This window comes from Glandiceps talaboti, chromosome 12, assembly GCF_964340395.1.
Source record: "Glandiceps talaboti chromosome 12, keGlaTala1.1, whole genome shotgun sequence".
In the NCBI taxonomy this organism is placed as follows: Eukaryota; Metazoa; Hemichordata; class Enteropneusta; family Spengelidae; genus Glandiceps; species Glandiceps talaboti.
Window position 1 is genome coordinate 16,677,738 of NC_135560.1, and position 21,053 is coordinate 16,698,790.

The 21,053-nt window shown below is 37.9% G+C and overlaps 1 protein-coding gene across 5 annotated transcripts in view; it reads left to right on the forward strand.

The window, feature by feature from the left end:
• Nucleotides 1-21,053, forward strand: part of LOC144443875 (pregnancy zone protein-like) — a 40,538-nt gene that overhangs the window by 1,807 nt on the left and 17,678 nt on the right. For 2 of the 5 annotated variants that reach the window (XM_078133462.1, XM_078133467.1), the window contains exons 2-15: nt 188-386; nt 1,266-1,452; nt 10,105-10,160; nt 10,617-10,803; nt 11,644-11,728; nt 12,549-12,663; nt 12,907-13,311; nt 14,683-14,916; nt 15,506-15,722; nt 16,814-17,016; nt 17,911-18,060; nt 18,394-18,609; nt 19,549-19,642; nt 20,758-20,944. In XM_078133462.1, the coding sequence (XP_077989588.1) occupies nt 188-386; nt 1,266-1,452; nt 10,105-10,160; nt 10,617-10,803; nt 11,644-11,728; nt 12,549-12,663; nt 12,907-13,311; nt 14,683-14,916; nt 15,506-15,722; nt 16,814-17,016; nt 17,911-18,060; nt 18,394-18,609; nt 19,549-19,642; nt 20,758-20,944 (2,535 nt within the window). The remainder of the gene's footprint in view (nt 1-187; nt 387-1,265; nt 1,453-10,104; nt 10,161-10,616; nt 10,804-11,643; nt 11,729-12,548; nt 12,664-12,906; nt 13,312-14,682; nt 14,917-15,505; nt 15,723-16,813; nt 17,017-17,910; nt 18,061-18,393; nt 18,610-19,548; nt 19,643-20,757; nt 20,945-21,053) is intronic. The other 3 variants (XM_078133463.1, XM_078133465.1, XM_078133466.1) reach the window with 3 other exon arrangements.

Genomic DNA, 21,053 nt, shown 5'->3' on the forward strand with positions numbered 1-21,053 from the left:
TGGCTGGACATATCCTATAAGTTTTCAAGATATACATGTACTGAAAGAAGATATCAGTAATCTTTTGAGACAGAATTCAAGGCAACAAGAGTCTGAAATAGCCAAAGTAACTTTAAGCAAGAAATCTGTTTACACTTGTAATTAAAATTAATGTATGCTTAACAATTATTATATATTTTCTTAATAGGGGTCATATCATCACAGTCCCCAAAGTACTGGTTCATGGATCAACAGAGAAAGTGTGCATAACACCAGTTGATATGACAGGTTTGGAAATCAAAGTTGATATTGAGATTGGACCTGAAAGTCCTGAATATGAGAACAACACAGTGGAATTCACTTCACAATATGTAATGACAGACAAAGATCACTGTATTGATATTCAGGTAAAGGGTGGCTTTATGATATTTCTCTATTTCTCATGACTTGACTGACTATTATTAGTACTAGTATTTCTTAAATCTTGCATCAAATTAAAACATAATAAATGATAATTGTCCTTTGACAATAGCTGATAAAAATCAAACAACTTTACTGATGGCTGGCAAGCTTTGATCTATCTGTCTGTGTGGAAATCTTCATATTTCACTACATTGTTTACATCATTTTAACAGTTGGGGGTTTACTCATTTGCATCAACAACTTGGGGTGAGTATCTAGACGGACTTTGTAAAGCAAGTGGTTACATAGTACTGGTACATTCTGACTTTATGTTCAGGTATAGAGAATTTCAATATGGGAGGAAAAGTTGTTGACAATTCTCGGTACCTAAAGTAGCTTTTATATTAGCTCATACTAGAGGGTCAAACTACAACAAGGTCAACTTGTTCTCATGCGTGCCTGTAATAATGTATGTAAAGTGCATGGAGCAAAAGTCATGATAGCAACCTGGAAATGGAGTAGTCATTATTTTTATGCTGCGCCTGGGCAATAATATTCATTTCAGGTACAGAGGGTTGTTCAATTCCATTGTTAACTTATAATCCTATGGTATTGTATTACTACTGTCTTATCAGTTGAGCCATCAATTGGGATACAATGAAAGCATGTTTTGTTCTGGATCAACCTTTTCTATAGCTCTTCCAGTTGACTGTATTTCAAAACCAAAATTTAATACTGATGTTACGTTGGCCTGTAATAATTGGCAAAATGAATTTAACAATCACAATATGCCAATCATGAATTTGAAGATGACAGAATTCTTAGTAGGACATCATATTCCTCAAACTCAAAATGAAATAAATATATGTGATTTTTGTCTTCAGATTCCAGATAAGTTTAAGAATACTTATTATAATTATCGAGAGATGGCAGAAGGTAAAATCAAAGTGACTGGTACTACTACAGAACCAAATGTTCGCTTTACTGAAGAGAGTACTATCTGGTTCAAGACAGATAAGCCAACTGTTTTCATCCAAACTGACAAGCCGGTGTACAAACCAGGACAAACGGGTATGCAAACACAAACTTTTTAATCGAAAATATAACAATAACAATACTGTTAGTTTTTATATAATGCTTTCCCACTCTGTGCTCAAAGCGCTTTACAATTATTACCCCTGGCTCGGATCTATGTCGGCACAACGGCCCTTTACACTTCCTCAACTCCCTGGGGAGCATACAATCTATCGCAGCCTTTATAAGCGCATAGGATTAAAGCATTCGCATTGCAACCTCTATCCTACTGAGTCCCCAATTATACAGCTACATCGACTGAGGCACAGTCATGGTTCAAATCTTGCCCAAGGACTTTAGCCACTCAGAAACAAATGTCAGCGATGGATGGGGCTCGAACCTGCAGCCTGCAGATTCCAAGCCGGCCTAACCATTCACCCATCATGTCTCCACAAAAATATCTTTCTAATGCAGTCCTCATGCATAACCAAATAACCATGCATAACCAAATAACCATGCATAACCAAATAACCATGCATTCCCAAATAACCATGCATTCCCAAATAATTACTCACTGCACAAACAAACAGTGAAAGGGCATCGGAACGCCAGTCGCCATGCAACTTAATGAGCTCAGAAGGTACCCCAGCCTCAAATGCTAGGGTAGCACCTCCCCTTCTAAGACTGTGAAGAGAAAACTTGGAAACATCTTCTCCTGCCAAACTAACCAGTTTAGAAAAAGCCCTGGATAAGGATGCTTGCGATAAAGAAACAAGTTTACCATGTCTGATGAAGGAGAACGCTGGCGCTGTATCTGGCACCTGTACTAAGGAAAACAACCGACTGAAGGCCGCAACAGGACACAGTACACTACCTGGAGAGCTAGTAAGTGGCAGGATAAGAGCACGTTCATGACACTGCAAGGTTTTTGACCAGCGAATAGCTAACAAGACACAGTCCTTCTTGAGTATAATATCTCGGCGACAGAGCTGCCGGTCCGGATCAAACCTTTTTGCCGAAGGTGGCACCAGATTAGATTTCCTTAAAAAAGCAAAGAAACCAGTGACAATGGCACACCACACTGCTGCATAAAAAGTATCAGAAAGGTCAATAAACCTGTTCAATCTCACCAACAAGGAAGGTGTCATAGGTAACTTCTGCTGTGGAGTGCAAGTGTTAGATTTCTTAAGACCTGCCAAGGTAAGCTTAAGCTCTATAGCGGAAAATGAATCTGTAGCGTAATTCAATAACACATGCAAGGTTTTTACACCAGAGATGTAATTAACAATTGCTCCTGAACTACGAAAGGAGCGAGAGATGAATTGTGCATACAACGAGAGGACTTCTGCAGAAGCTGGCAGGGGTAACAGACGAAAGTGAGAGCAAAACAGCAGATACGAGCGGAACTGTGTGATAAGGTTACGACGAGTACCCGGACGAAAGGCTGCCAGTCTGGTGATCCGGAGATCCTCTTTGAGTACATTCAGTTGTTGATTCACGCCTGGAAATAGGATCAAGTGTGAAAAGGATTAATGAGAGTCATGGGGAAAGACCGGAGGGAATGGGATTAAAACCATTACACCGAAGTAAGGCATCGGAAGCCTCGAGAACATGAGGCCAGCTACCGAGGAAAACAGAAACCATAAACATGCTAGTCGGCAAAACTGGACCAAAATTGGTTTAACAAGTAAATGTGCGAAATCACAGTCTTCCAACCTAGCAAAACAGTTACCACAAACAAAGTAGGGCATACATTGACCACTGCCCCAACACAAAAATGTGCAAAGTACTGTACAATAATATCTAAGTAGCTTTACAAATCATACAATACAGAAACTGCAGGCAAAAACCCCATACCACCACGAAATATAGGCAGTATGGAAAACTAAGGTAGGTGTATAACCAATGAAATAAACTGTAAATACCTTGCACAGCTAAAAAACCTCGGAATGACATAAAAGTAAGTTAATTAAACTGAGAACAAAAAATAAAATCATGTAGCTGTGACTCGATTAAACAGAAACTACCGTTAAATAAGAAAATGTATATATGCATGAATCTGAACGATGAGAAAAGTACTAGAACTAGAATGAAAACCCACTAAAAATCCCCGAAAAATGTACAACTACTGACTCTAGTAAGTAATGCTACAAGACAAGAAAATGATCTAGCAATATTGGCACTATACTCAAAATGTGCAAAATGTACAAGGTGAAAGCCCTTTAAAATGGGCTAGAATAGATAAAATGCTCCTGAAGGGCCTGTACCTCAACAAGGCCCCAATGACATGTTCTAGCAGTGAAATCTGAGGCAAAGGAAGGGTCGCGATGCCAGCGCGACAGACAGTCTGCCAATCTGTTGTCTGTTCCTGCTAAATGCACTGCTTTAAGCTCGAATTCATGCTGCGCCGCTAAAAACCAAAGCTCACGCGCTGCTGAAAGAAGTGAATCGTCTCTGCCTCTGCCAGAATTTAAAACCTGAACTACATCCAAGTTATCGCAGTAAACGCGAATTCTCTGCCCAGCCCAGGCATGGCCCCACAAGCGAGCCGCAACAACAATCGTGAGTGCTTCTAAACTATGTATGCCCAGGTTCTGCTCGGCAATGCAATCCGGGAATGTGGTGTGAAAATATTGTGACTGTGTTAATCCACCACAACCGGACAGACAGGCGTCTGTGGCTACTATACTGTCGGTGAGACACCAATCATTCTCTGGAATAATCGAAATTCCGTTATATTGTCGAATAAATAAATACCACCACTTGATATCCTTGCGAAAATTAGAGTTGAGGAAAATGTGGTGTCTGTGCGCACGAACTGAGCGTAAAGTGTGTAACATGCGGCTAATGAACAGTCGACCGGCTCTGACACAACCTGCAACAAACGATAACTTGCCAATAAGAACCTGTAACTCTCTCTTAGTACATTTCTTTTTCCTCAACCAACCCGCAAGAAGCATTTCAATTTCGTCTAGTCTATCCTTAGTGACCTGCAAAGTCATTGAAACTGTATCCACTGCTATACCAATAAAGGTGAGTGAAGTGGTGGGAAAGACTGCTTTGTCAACTGCTTCCTCTACCCCCAGCTGCAACAAAAGATTGCGAAAGGCTGCAAAAGCTAAATGTGCACGATCGGTGCTATCCACACCACAGAAGTCATCCAGGAAATTAACTGCATGATAACCCTGCTCCTGAAAGATAAAAACAATCGCATTGGTTGTGCGTTGACAAGCCAATGCTGGAGAACGCAAGCCAAAAGGCAAACGTGTATCAACAAACAAAGAATCCCTCCAAGTGTAAGCTAACAAGTGGAAGTCATGGGGATCCACTGGAAGCTGCCTGTAAGCACGCCGTAAATCAAACTTGAAAAGTAAACAACCCCTACCTAGGGTATTAATAAGCCGAGATAATGCATCTATATTTGGATAAGACAGATGAAAAGATTGACCTAAAAAGGAATCATTAGGAATGCCATCATTGACTGATGTGCCATGAGGGAAACTAAGATCCATGACTACTCTGCGATCCGCCGAACCCTTTTTCGGGACTGAGGAAAGAGGAGAAAGTGCAATGGGTACAGACAGCGGATTAGAAACCAAAGGTCCTACTGTAGCCCCAAGGGACACCTCTTTGCAAATAAACCTATCAACGTGATCAGAATATCGCAGCGCAGAAACATGATTGCGAGCTGTAGTCACTGGCAATGGGGCACACAAATAGTTGACAGGCCAACCAAATTCCAAAAATTCAAGCACCATCTTGTCAGAATAATTCTGAAGAAGAGATCGCCACTCTGAAATGACCAGACTACTTTGAACGGGAACACGCGCACCACAGTAATTCGGTTGTCCTGAAGAAAAAATTTGAGTGTGAAGGTTAACCAACCAATCAACTGACAAAGTAGACCGAGGCGGCCACAACTCCAAGGGAGGGTCGACCCAGGACGGCATCACTGCAAAATTCACCTGTAATTGCGAATGAGAAAAATTATGTTCAAGTGCAGGATAATAAAAAACCTCATATGTACCGCCAAGGGCACATGCAGAAGTGCCACAGTCGCTATTAGGCAACGCAGGCTGCAGAAAAGGTGTACCAGGTGTACCTGCAATATTCCTACGCAGAGAAATGTCACTACTACTATGCAAATCAAATAAAGAATCCCTAAAATGAAGCCTATCAATTACATACTGATTACCATCCGAAAAGTGGCAGTTGTGACTAACTAAGTCATTCGAAACTGGAAAGTCACAACTCATCATGAAGCCTACACTATCATGAGATTCCTGCATGGATGAGCAAACACTACTGTACAAACTGCTAAATGAAGCTGACTTCACAAAATTTTGATCAAAATTACAATCATCTGTCGTCTTAAGACAAGATTCTACAGTGGAATCTGGAAAACTGTGGGCAGTACAATCCACATTAAATGTTGAAAATTGAAAACTTGCATCATATTCAAAAACCCTGCTATCCGTACTGATTTCAGAAGAATCAGTGACTGCTAAATTAATGCTATCAGTGTTCATAGGCAAAGCAAAATGAGAACTAGAATCACATTCAAAAACCGTGCAATCAGTACTGTCTTCAAAAGAAAAATTGTCCACTAAATTACTATCAGTGTCCGTAGGCATAGCCAAATGAAAACGTGAATCGCATTCGAAAACCTTGTAATCAGTACTGTTCTGAAAAACACAATTGTCAACTGAATTACATAAATCAGTGTTCACAGAGCTAGTACATTGTCAGTCTTTATTTGAATTGATCTTCACATGTTGTTCTCTGTATTGTTTATCTTTAAAAGGACAGTCCGCGGCCGCATGTCTCTTTTCTTGACGACGTAAACGTAGACACGGTCCGCAGATATGTTTCTCTAGCTGCCCGTCAATAACATGATCTCTATTGTGCTGACAGCTATTCGACTGAAAAGCTGCGCAATACCTTGTACGACGTTCACCCTTTGTGGACGATGCGTGTGAAGAGTTTAGAGTGGGTGGATTACGCACAAACTTTGCGTGCAAATGTTCGAAATTGTCACCCCACTGCAGCTGGTTCTGCTCGAGGCATTGCAATACAACTGAATGAAATTTACGCACTCGTTCCCATGGATACAGCAATGCATCAGTCATTATGTCCTGCAAATGTCTCAGCCGTGAAAGAGTATCCACACTACGAAGCGATGACTGAATAATTTCTAACTCCCCCACCACAAACTGGGGTATGGAGAGATCTTCATATTTTAAATCGTCCGCTTTCCCCGGCGTGGGATCTCGAACGAACTCATGCGGCCACGGAATATACACATTCACTCTATCTGTAGAACGACGAAGCGCTCCACTACGAATAGTCTTACCTTTCGATAACAACTGTCCGCGTCCGTCAACATCATGTGACTTGTTTTTCCCGCTTCTCCTGAACATCTTGCTACTATGTTCGTTTCGCGCCTTGTTCTTTGGCTGAAATGATGCACGTTTCTTCTTAGAGCTTGTCGTTGTATGCGAAAAACTTGAGTCCGAATCTGTCAATGTTGACGATGCCGGCGACGATACTTCCCCTTTGGACTTCCCGTACAATAAAGTGTTCATTGACCTTTCAATACGGCTTTCTCTCCTAAGGTCACCAAGGTTGTAACCCGTTTTCGCTGAATGTTCTTTCTGCGAGTTGCGTGCACGGGATGATCCCAATTGATTTGTTAAAAGGTTCAGTTGATCTGTTATAGCATCAATCTGCGTCTGCACGCCAGGCTTAGCAGTAGTTCTTGACTTACGGTTACGATGTTTCAGTTCCTTACCCTCCGTGTTAGCAGTAGAAGCAGTGCTGTCTTCGCTGGCCGTACTCTCCGGTTCCGTGTCCGTTGTTTTACTTTCACCATCCGCCATTCTGGCAACACAAAAACGTCCACTGAGCCCTTTGTGCCCTTGAATTGGTTCTCCGCAACCGGAACAATTTCTTAGTGACATAACAAGCCTGCTTCGCCCGACGTGCGTCCTTCAGAACTTCAATACACGTTGTTTACACTACATACTCTGAACACAACTGCCTGACACATGAGGCAAAAGACACGATATACCCATGCGCAAACATAAATGCATAACTTAGACTACAATGACGTACGCAGGCCCCCCACCAATCACTGACGAGTAATTACTCAAAATGATACATTTTAAACCAACCATGCATAACCAAATAATATAGGTTTGTTTCAATTTCTGACATAAAGTTTTGGTTTATGTAAAGATTCTTCGTAAATTGTACAGAACAGTGCACCTCTAATACAATATGGTAGACTGTCGACAGTCGTTCATGCCTTTTTTGCTACGTTTCATATAAATCAAAGTCGCCACCTCGCTCCGTATCAGTGAATACTAATGCATACTGATAGGAACTGTGATTGTCGAAGGCACGAACGACTGTTGTTCCTTGCCGCGCCCTCACACGATAACAGTAATAATAATAATAATAATAATATTTATTTCTTTAAAAACGCTTTACATGTAAAACAAAACATCTCAAAGCGCTTCACACAACTTTGTAAAAAGAATTAAAAAACCAGTAAGAACATCATTCTCAATCAAAATCAACATGGCGTCACAAGAGTCACCAGGCGAGTAAACATATCAGGCGAGGCAACGACTTTAGTTTTAGATAAAACGTAGCAAAAAGGCATGAATGACTGTCGACAGTCTATGAGCATGTCGTCCAATGACGTTATTTACAAATGTCAAAAAAGCGCACATTTTCAAGCTTTCACAAAGAAAGATAGGAAAGGTAAATTACTTAATAATGACCATCAAAATACATTTACGGGGTTCAAATTTGCGCTGTAGTGTACATGTATATGCGTTAAATGTTGAGTGAATTGTATGCAAATCATACGATAGACTAAAGCCCAATTCCATGACGTCACATCATAAATAAGTAATAGAAAGGGAGATACAGTGAGTGATGACAGACGCTCGTGCCTCTGGCACTTGTTGATCTGTATTGCTCCGGATCGGAGCGAGGCAACGACTTTAGTTTTAGATAAAATGTACCAAAAAGGCATGAATGACTGTCGACAGTCTAACAATATGGGTCAGATAGGGACTGTTAAGCTAAGGTCAAAGGTCAAAGTTCAATAATTAGTGTGCACTTTATATTGAGTACATGCATGTTGTCAACATCTTCTAAATACACAGTGTTGATATCAATATGTATAAATAGGACAGGACAGGATGTGACTGTTTAAAGATAAGAGAGAAAAACCCATTGTCACATAAAAAACAAAGTCAGTAGAATGACCCCACAATATGCAGAATTCATATTTCTTATCACCACACAATATGTACTTCCTGAATCCATCCTGTGTACAAGTTTTGTTGACAAAATGTGAGAAATAGTGTTTTCCTGTACATATAATATATATGGCTTTTTGTTTGTTTGTTTTTTTGTTTGTGATTTGATATAGTTAAATTGATTTGAGATAAATGTATACTGGCTTCTAAGATGCATAGTTTTGTTTGATAATGATGTCAATATAAGTACATTATTGTAATACTTAACTGCAGATTTATTTAGGTAGCTAAGGATGTTATAAATAGAGATTTTGATAATTTATAAAAATGACACTATTGTCCTCAAAATTATGAGAAACAGTTAAAATAATATTCATCTACACATATGACATGGAAAAGTTACTGAAAGTAATGCAGACCCAGGTCTTCAACTCAAAACTAAGACAAAATTACACTACTTGAAAAAAGGAGGAAGGAGTCATTTATTTTAAATTGGTCTAAAAACAGAAATAAGAAATAAAGTTCCCAGGTATGCCAACAGCCTCAGGGTGAACAATTCCAGTTGTTTGACTTGGCGGACCACTGATTGTGTTTTGCCAAAGTACTCCATTTTGATGGTGATAAATAAACATGAATAATAAAATAATTGTTCAACCTTTGAAGTGGTAGAGAATACGAAAAAGACACACATAATTTACATGCAGTGGGAATATATATAGTCCACAGACCCCTGAAAAGAGAAATAAAAGGAAATCAGACAGGCAATCCTATCTAAAGACATTAATAGGTCCTAGACTAGCTGAAGGGCTAGCTGTACTTCGTACTCAACTGTATAAAAAAATGGACATGCAGTCAAAAGTTGAGTGCAGGACACTGCCTCTACTGTCACCAGTGATATCACTATGATGATGATTTGTAGGCAGTCTGTAGTTAGATATTGGGTTGAAAGCACATATTTCATCTTCTGTCTGTCTGTCTGTGTGTCCTGTTGTAATTTGAACTGGTTTGTAGTGTGAGATTTCCAGCTCCATATGGTCTAATCATTACAGTGCCAATGAACTTTGACCTGGAGTCAGTAAAGTCAGTGAGGAGAGATTGGGATGTGGGTGGCAGATACATGTTAGGACATGGAATGACATCATCTAAGCCCAGAGACTGGGCTGTATCTGATTCGACATGCTGGCTTGAAAGGTTCTGCTGAATCTATACATATAGTCAAGTGAAATAGTCAAGCTGCTGAGCTATGACATTGTGTAGACCGAAGTTCAACCATCTATTTGAACTACAGTATTGTAGTAAAGATACTGATTCTTTAATATGCATGTATTGAACATTTTAAATTTTATCTTCTCCAGGTTATTCATTATTTGGGAAGGACTGATTGTAGTTGTAAATACTTATACTTATAGTTAAAGTTTTTTGGTTTTTTTGACAGTCAAATTCAGAATATTAAACATCAAGGGAACCCAATTGTTGCCATACCCTGCAATGGTAAGTTACTGTAGGAGCATTTATATATTGCAGTGTAACTTTACTGTACAACTTTCTTCTGATAATGATACATATATTAACAGATGAACAGTCATTGTTAGCTCATAATCACAATACTGAGCTGTGAGCAGAAGTAGCTGTATAGCTATTGAGAAAGGTGTGTGTGTGTGTGTGTGTGTGTGTGTGTGTGTGTGTGCATGCTATGTGTGTGCGTGTGTGTGACTGACCGTGTGTGTGTGTGTGTGTGTGTGTGTGTGTGTGTGCACACATGTGCACACATGTGCATACGTGCATGTGCGTGCGTGCAAGTGTTGGAAAATAAATCTTATGATATATGAATGCATGCTTCAATGCCATCAACAACATAGTTCACTTATCTATCTAATGTCAGCACCTTTCTTCATGTACTGTAGAAAATGAAAGAAACACTAAATTTCACTGTCATCATTTTCTTAGCTGTCTACAGTGCTGATTGAGAATCCAAGTGGAGTTAGACTGATGCAATGGTTAAATGTGACAACAGAAAGTGGACTGGCACAACTAGAAATGCCATTGTCAGAAGAACCTGTAATGGGAACCTGGCAGATCAAAGCTACATTAGAAGGACATACACAAACACAGACATTTGATGTTGAAGAATATGGTAAGAAAAATTTTTACATTTGAGGAGTATTCAACTCAGAAATATATCTTGGTAGATTTTAACAGGCAAAATTGAAACATGTATGGGTCATATATAGACGTATGTGTTGTTCACATGCCAAATGCATTCATTTCCACACCCTTGAGGAGGGAGTAGTGTAGTTCCTATACAGTATTGTTGTGATTTATACCTTCACTCACATGCCAACTGTGGTTAGACCACAGTTGGCATCCAGACTGGGGGGAGAGGGATGCTGTTTTCCATCTTTCAGTGGAATGGGGACATTGCTTTCAGTACCTTTCGGTGGGGAAGGGACATTGCTTTCCATATATACCAGTAGAAAAGGGACTGTTGTTTTCCATAATGATACGTACCAGTAGGAAAGGGACATTGTTTTCCATACGTACCAGTAGGAAAGGGACATTGTTTTCCATATGTACTGGTAGGAAAGGGACATTGTTTTCCATACGACATAACATACCATTGGGAAAGGGACATTGTTATCCATATGTACCAGTAGGAAAGGGACATTGTTTTTCATACGTACCAGTAGGAAAGGGACATTGTTTTCCATACGACATAACATACCATTGGGAAAGGGACATTGTTATCCATATGTACCAGTAGGAAAGGGACATTGTTTTTCATATATACCATTAGGAAAGGGACATTGTTTTCCATACGTACCAGTAGGAAAGGGACATTGTTTTCCATACGTACCAGTAGGAAAGGGACATTGTTTTCCATACGTACCAGTAGGAAAGGGACATTGTTTTCCGTATGGGACCCAGTCATTAGTAATAATCATCATGGAGTGTTTTCTTTGCTTGTTCCTAACAGTGTTACCAAAGTTTGAAGTCGTCATCAAACCACCTCCATTTATTGTGATCAATGATGAAACTATAGATGTGAAAGTTTGTGGCGTGTATGTATATCCATCCATTGTATAATAATAATTTCAAAGTGCTCAAAGTACTTTTACAATTAATACCTCTAGCATGAACCCATGATGCTACAACATCCAATTATACTTTGTGCATGTAAAGGTTACGTACGATTGATTTTGTCAGGAGCCATCAGTACATGTGTGAAATGACGTACCCTGCACACATTCAAATGCGTTTATCAAATTTGTCGGGAGGTAGTTATTAATATGTATATGCATAGATTGTCAAAAATGAAATACACATGCGATTTATGCCTTGGCTAGATGATACTATTTACCACTGTGGTGTGTTTATCATCATATGATTCTGATTGTAACATCATCTGATGGTGTCTTTGTAATCTGATCATTATTAATGTATGGTATTACAAGTCTTCTCCGAAACTAACTTGTAGTAAACAGTACATGTATATGAAATAAAACTTGATATCCATTATTAAACATCATCAATCATCTGCTTTGCTTTAGTAATGTAAAATATAGGAAAGTCAGCTTTACTTCATGGCATCTTCAATGGATGAAAATCCACTTGTATTATTTGGCTTGGCCAGAATGATTGACGACACACATGAAAATCTGCTTTTTATTGATTGAATTATGGACCATTTTGCAATAAAATATATCAACATTGTTTTAAAAAAATAGTTTTTGGTTTAATTTCAAAGTGCATTTACCAAATATAACTGCAGCTATATTTGCATTCTTGCTTGCAATGGAGGACCTAAAGCACCCACATATGATTATTTCCAACACTGCATAGCTGTGAACTCTGACTTCTGAACTCTGTTAACCCCTCCAGATATACCTATGGCCAGCCTGTGAAAGGAGAAGTTAATGCCAAAATATGTATACCCGGTCGGTCATACTATTACTATGGAAGGAATAAGAGACCATGTGTTAGAACAGGAACACAGGTAAAGTGGCTAGAAGGATGTATGTAAATATATGGTGAACTAGTGTGGTAGGGTGGTTTTGTCAATAACTGAATTTACTGACAAAACGTATTTCATGTGATACACAATTTGAACTGTGGGCTCACCACTTTTACAATTGTTGAATAGATATGTCTATCTTTGCTTGTCTACAGTGAGCTTTACTTCAATGGTAGTTTTACTTATTGTCTTTCTTATCTTGTTATATATCTGTTTTGAATGTAGACTGCTGGAGCTGATGGCTGTGTGAAGTTCACTGTTTACAGTGCAGATTTACATTTACGGTCTTCCAACTATTCCGTGTGGAGTTCTCACTTAGAAGTGGATGCTGAGTTCACAGAGACAGATACTGGTATAAGTCTTAATGGCTCACATGTAGAAACCAAAGTTTCAACTGTACCCTTCTCCTTAGAAATCCAGGCACCAGAAAGCTTCAAACCAGGTGTGCCCTTTTATGGCAAAGTTAAGGTGACCAATCCAGATGACTCCCCAGCTTCGGGCAAACTTGTCACACTGAAAATTAACACCAATAAAGGTGACATATTTGAGAAAAACTTAACTTCAGTCAATGGTATTATAGAGTTTTCTTTACCTGATGTAGCTATTGACACAACCAGTATGAATATACAGGTAAGTTTTCCCTATTTCTGTTGTGATTTTGACAAGTTTAAGTTTATTGGTAATTACGCCTCTCAACCAAAGTGTTTTAGAAAGAACCATAGTATAACTAGATAACCAAGTAATAAAATCATATGTTCAAAAAACCTCTAAGGCCTAAAAAAAATATACTTGTGTTGTTCCGAGTACGCTCAATTTTAGAATAAGTGGGGTAGGTAGATTTTTTATTTTTTTATTTTTTTTTTCATGTGTGGGTGCCTAGTTCAGGTAGTTATGCTTTCCATTGTTTTCCATATGATCTCTGTGTTATTGGTTTCTTCCCAACAGATGTACAGCCATTACAGATTGGAAGAACAGTTTTATATTGTCTTTTTAAGTTGATATCAGTATCCACTACATCCACTACTTCTGGCGAGACTTCACAATTTTCGCGATTTTATTATTTTTTTCTCAAATATGTATAAAAAAGTTTAGGGTTGGCTATGAAAAACTAGGTGGGGTCGGGTAACCAGAACCACATAATTTTTTTAGGCCTAAAATATCTAAAGCCTGTCAAGATTATAATAATAATAACAATAATAATCTTTATTTGTCCAATAAAAAAATTGGAAGGGGACTTGGTTTACATAGCCTTCCTGAATAAATCAAAACATCATTAATACAACAATAAGACAGGTGGGAAATCCACAGTACCTTCCAACTAAAAAGCCAATATAGCAATGAAAAATACAAAATTCCAACAAAACATGTACAATAATCACATTACACACTTGCCATATGAATAACAGGCAGTTCTACCTAGTAGAAGATTGACTAATCATAGCTGAAGGCACAAATATGTTTAGATATCTGTTTGTGTGACATCGAATAAGAGTGAACACTAAATATTACTTTTGAAAACTCATAATGGTCTCAAAGATGGAAACTACATTTTTAGAAAGGTTTCATGCTGAATGTAAATACAATAGACATCGTAATTAACATGAAACATCACCACCTGGCTTAGCAAAAATTGGACACTTTTTTTTTATCAGCATTGCTTTGTTTTCTTTACATGAGGTACCATGGGGATTTGCAACTCGAAATGGTTAATAATGTATGTAACATTTACACTTAAACTGAGTCAGACAATAAAAGGGTTGATATGTAACATTTGTACTTCATTTTTATCCAACAAGACAATAAACAGCTTAAAATGTTAATTAAGATTTTTCAGATATGATAAAAGTTGTCGACAAGTTCTGTTTAAAAATTGTATTCAGCAACGTTTCCACCCCACATGGCTCCACCCACAGTTATCCATGAAGATCTCTTTTGTCTACCTCTAGACTCTAACTTATAGTTTGTAGTTTTCTCTGATGACAATTTCTTATTTATGTATAGGCAAGGGGTCCAGGATTTGATGTACCATATCATTACTCTGATAGAAGAAGATACAACTACGAGCACAGTATGTATGACCCACGTAACAGTAAATACATTCGGCCTTGGTTCTCTCCAAGTGGCAGCTTTCTGCAGATAGAACCTGTTAAAGAAACTCTATCATTGGACTCTGAATTTGATTTCACCGTTTACTACACTACCAAGGAAGTTCAATTTGTACAACTCTTTTACAAGGTAAGAAAACAGATTGATGTGTGACTGAGGCTGCTATACATGACAACATTTTCAATAATAGCATTTTCATTTTAATGTGCTTTCCTCTGTTTACACGATTATAGGCCAACAAGGGTCTTTGACCATTAACACGGAAACACCAAAGACTGAACAATTTGAAAATTATGCTGTTGAACTTGTGCAAACATACACAGTTGAAGCACCTGTATTATTATCTTCACCCTCGTCCTCATTCCTGAGGTCAAGTATGTTTGTTTTCAGAAGTTCAACAAAATAATTACATTTTCATTTGAAAACGGCACCATGTACATGGGACCTTACACGGATGTTATCACAAAGCAGTCCAACTGTTTTTCAGCATTGAGCTTTCGATCTGTCTTTGTTGATGATCTTCATTCGAATGACAAATCGAAATGTAGATGAGAAATTCTGATAAAATTCATGATATTATTTTATGGAAACCCGGGTGAAAAACCCAAGGTACTGGGACAAGTTTTTCCTCAACAAAAACAGTTAAGATTAAAACTTGATATTACTACACACCTATCCCATAGAGGGCTTCCATTATTTTTTGTGTTGTTTATTACAGGTAATATCACGAGGTGACATAGTACAGACAGACAGTAAGGATTATGAACTATTTCCACAATATAAAAGAAAACTAGCCACAACAACAACAACAACAACAACAACAACAACAACAACAAAACCAACAACAACAACAACAACAACTGTGGCTACACCTATAGAGGAAGGAAACCCAGGCTTGGAGCCAGAGGATGAATTAATTCGCATCCCAGAGTATGGTAGGTATTCAATTCAATTCAATTCAATAGAACTTATTCATCCCAGACATGGGCAATTAAAGGTGTGGCTCAAATACAATACATCAATATATAAAGAAATACAAACAAATATACAAAAAAATATATACAGAGACACACTTTATATTACACTGTATTCTGATATCAGAAGAATAATAATTGTTAAAGTGACACAAGCTGAGTTTATGAGCTATTGGACTCAGACTGAAAGTACATTATTACCCCTCAGGACGTAGTCTGGGAGGGGGGGGGGGGGCTTATAGATTGGTCTCCGTCCGTGCATCTGTCCGTGTGTCCAGAGCCATTTCTTGGAAATTCATTGACCGATTTCCTTCAAACTTAGTAAATGAATAATGAACTATGACTTCAATATGTACGTCAATTTGCTTTGAGATATGATGCAATTTAGCTGACGTAGAGCCATTTTGGGTAAAAAAACCCCATGATTTTTAATCAAAAAAGTGAAAATCCAAAACTACTGGGCAGATTGGTCTGAAATTTGGTGGGAATGTTCTTAGAAGTGTTATTCTGCAGATTTTCTGTAAAACATTTTGGTCCTAGCAACAATGACCATGCCCATAGCAACCAAATTTTGGTCAAACAAGTGAAAATCCAAAACTACTGGGCAGATTGGCCTGAAATTTAGTGGGAATGTTCTTAGAAGTGTTATTCTGCAGATTTTCTGTAAAATATTTTTTCCCTAGCAACAAGACCATGCCCATAGCAACAGCCAAATAATCATGCATATCGCAAAGATAACAACAGTGATTAATAGACGAATCTCATACATCACACTACAATGACTTGTGGCAATTCTCTGAAAACATCCATTGAGGGGGTGAGACATCTCCGATGACTGCTTGTTATTATTATTATTATTACCTGCATAAAACCATACTTTTCCAGAGTTACTGTTAGCTTGTACATGTATGAGCTCCATTGTAGGATAGTATTCAAACTAGTGAGGATCAACACGCATTTTAACAAAGAAGGAAAGAAAGAAATCGTCTCGATAGTTGATCTGCCATTGTCATAGTGTGATTTAAATTTGATTTGGCTTTGTTTTGCTGTAGACATTTGGCCATGGTGGCCAGAAGTCATTGAACCTACAGTGGAAATAGAAGAACCAGGATCGTATGGTACATTTACACTGTCATTACCAATTGTTCATGATATGTCACCCAATAGTGTATTACTTGTATACTATGTGCGTGAGGATGGTGAAGTTATAGCTGATAGCATCAAATTTAAAGTCAAGAAGAAGTTCAATAATGAGGTGAGAGACACTAGCCTGCAGTCATCAGGAAAAATCAGGCACTCTGTTGCTAAATGATTAATGAAATGGCGGATGTTACAATGAAATTTATATACTTTTCAATCTATAGTTGTATTTTCTAACTGGATATGTGCAAATGCTTAAAGAAATAATTCCCTCTAGCCTGTTTACGGCACTGAATGACTGACTGATAAAACTCTTCTTATTCAGGTTGTCCTGGTAACCGTAGCAAGTTGATAATTATATAGTTTGAAAATTGATGCAGTTAGCCGCCACCCATTTTTCTTTGCGACTAGTTGTAGCCATTGTAATAGTTAGTTATGTAGCAACGTTGGTGCCCAATTTCCTGTGCAATCGCTTGTAGCCATTTACCATATTTGTGATGTAGCATTGTGCATGGGTTCCTGTTTTTCTGTATGAATGGTTGTAATACATCGGTATAAGTATAACTATTATACTTTTTGTAGCTGAGGACACTACTTTCAAGCAGTGGGTAGCTGTTTTGCATTCAGTGATTCACACTCATTATACCACTCACAAGCAACATTAAACATGTTCAAACTAAAAACTGGTTTTGGTTCTACATAACGACAACTCGCAACTATGTCATTGGTTGTCCAGTGACCAAACTAAGTCAAAAGTGTTTGAACTTGCCATTAATTTTCCTAATTTTCCTAAATTATGTTTGAGGAGGTATAATTTTATTGTTCTCCAAAATTTTTCTTCTTTCAGCCGGAAAGTATCTGTGATCCTAGGGGTTTTGTCATGACTTGTTAATACAAGGCCCCTTAGGTCACTTGTATTTTCCTTGGTTGTAAGAGAAAAACATTGGGAAAGAATATCTAAGAGTTCAATTTAGAAAGATTGTAAATTTTCTCTTTCTGTTCACTCCAGGTGAATTTGAAATTCAAAGATGGTGAAGCACTTCCTGGAGCTGCAACACAGCTTGAATTGTCAGCTTCCCCTGGTTCACTCTGTGCTGTCGGTGTGGTTGACAAGAGTGTCCACTTGATGAGATCAAGTAATCAACTGACAAAAGATATGGTAATTATCAAGAATTAAACAATTTTTTTGCGATTAGATTTGACTTAAGGCAGGTATAACATATGTTCAGGTTTGTGTACGTATTATCTCTTTACATACTCAGACATTAGCTCCTTTAGTTCAGGCAAATCTCACTGGTATACAAGGTTTTATGAAAGCATTGTTAACATTTTAATACCATATTATTGACACTAACAAGTTTCTGAATACCCATTTTCATCATTTCTTGGATAGCAGTGAGTTTTGTTACCAGGGTCATCCCTAGACATGAACACTTTGGGCTAGGAATACATAGTCAACTATAGTAGAAATTGTTATCTATCTTTGTTGTAGGTTTTCAGTACTTTGGATGAGTATGATCTGTCAAAATCATATGTCTACCTTGGTAGAAATACTCACTGTGATAAAGAAGGTGAGTTTCCCTCTCCACGAGGGCCATGGTGGGAAAAAAGAAGTACTGCAGGCCAATTACGGAAAAAGAAAAGTTCTCCATGGTATGGTGGTAGAGGAGGCTATTCCAACTTTGATGACTCTCTGAAAGCCTTTGAGGTAAGCCATGAATTACCAATGTATTCTAAAACTGTTGGCAGTGTTTGAAGTGAATATTGTCAATGTGTTGTTCATTATTAATGTGTAGTAAGGAGAGCTAGGGTAGCTGGAGAAAGTACCGTTATGAATGAACATATAGCCTTGTATCTAGTCATGTAGAGTTTTTGACTATCATCTCTCATCACAACTATCATTTCCTGTAATGGTTGTGTATTCAAACCTTAAAAGTGGCCATATGGATGAGGATTGGGTATTTATTTTGGATTTTTATTTTATAAAATTTTTTTTACCATGGCTTTCCAGTTGAAAATTCAACGTGAAACAACATATGCCAAGTCCTTGTTTGTAACTCAAAAAATTGCAAAACAGTACAAATTGTGTAAAATGTTTGTTATTGTAAGTACAATAACAAACTTTTTACACGTTTTTTTTTTAAAATAGTTTTTTGCAATGTATTGAGTTACAAACACAGACTTAAAGTAGAAAGTTATGATCAAGTTGTTTTGTAAATTAAAAATCCAAACTAAATACCCAATCCTCATCCATATGGCCACTTTAAATTAGATTACGATTTCCAGCAGTGACTTTCAGCACACCATAGATACATCTATGAAATCTATCTGTCTGTGATTGACCACTCCTCATCTACTGAGAAAGGTTCATTAATATTCATAATGTCTATTTCATCATGCAGTCACATGTATCAGTTGGTTCTAATCATGTGGAGACGCTATTGACATCATCTCCCAACAGGATAAATTAAAAATACCCAAAAAGCAATTGTGATGTCTTTCTGTCCATAGCTTCATAAAAGTAAAAAAAAAATGTTTGGGAAATGTTAGTCATGATATCAAAATTCTGTTATGACCATATAGATACAAGGCTAGAATGAACTGGCCTTGTAATGGTGAATCATTAATCTGCCTTATTTTCTTTCAGAATGCAAATTTGATTATCATGACAAACACAGTGTTGGAAACAAGACCATGTACATATTATCAGCATCAACCCCGTGGAAGAGTTTATTACAGTGGTAATATTTATACATTTTTTTGTACTTATATCAAACTCTCTCTATTTTTCACATGTTATGATACCACCAAATCCTTACCACCTGTCTTCCAAACTATCGTTATACACATGGTGACTGATCGCGTGGACAACAGCACATGTCTCAGATTCCTCAAGGGACTGTGGGTCCCCCCAACACAGCGAAGCCTGTATCGGGATGACCCACAGGCATGAGTGAAACTGATGTATGCTGTTGCACGAGCGCGGTCAGTCAACATGTTTAGTAACACACCTACTACATTCTCACTCACTCAACACACTGTTCCGTACATACAACAGTAACAATAGTTCAGAAAGCAATACATTAACATGGAGACTGAACTTCTTTGATAATTACCAAAAGTGTTCATTCCAAATCCTTTTCTGGCACAAGGGTGGCATGTTTGTCTTCAGAAATTTGTAAAAAACACAGAGTTTCTATGTTTGTGTGGCTCTCAGAGCCAAAAGAAGCCATACAAGATTGCGAAATTTTCTCTTAGCTAAAATACCTAGGTTTACGACCACTGTAGATATTAATGATATGATTGTATTCAATAAGTCTTATAGTCTGATTTTGAAGGTTGTTTCATTTTTGTCACACAAATTATGAATTTGAAAAGTTGGAATTTTTTGCCGTAAATCACTCTGTTCAGACCATGGTGCTTCCCTCAAAGTCTTCCACAATCTATACAAGTATAGTAAAATACTGAGTACACATACTCTACAGTAGTAAGTCATAGTTACCTAGCCTTACCACTGATAGGTTGCATCATGGCCGAGACTGCCAAGATCTGTGACAGTCACTGATTGGACGAAAATGATTCCAAATTTTCATTTAATTCAACTCTGTATATATTAATAGAAATCATGATATAAATTTGTTGAAAATTGTCTTTATTAGGAGATTATACAAAAAATACTCTTAGCAAGGGAGTTGGGGTGGTGTGGGGGTGGAGAGTGTTGGTAACCATGCAAGACTAGATCAGAGTATGATGTGCTATCTTTTTCTCCGATGGTTTTAATTCAGCTCAGATTGTTGTGTCTGAATTTAATATATTGAGATTTACACTACTTCACTGTATTGATTTTTTTTCCAAGAAGAGGAGGTGGGATTAGCAGGCCCAGTAGCAGTGCCAATGATGGAAAATAGTGAACCAGATCCTGTAATGTCAAGACAAAATGTGGACGTTGCAGATAGTATTGGCGATGACTTAGAGTTTACACCATTAGTAGAAATCCGTACCTACTTCCCAGAAACATGGCTATGGATGTTAGAAATTATTGGGTAAGTTGTAGATGAACAAAGATTATGCCATTCATAGAAATTTGTATTATGCCATTCATAGAAATCTGTTTCTGCAAGCTGAGAGTGTGGGACAGCCAGTGTGAGATCA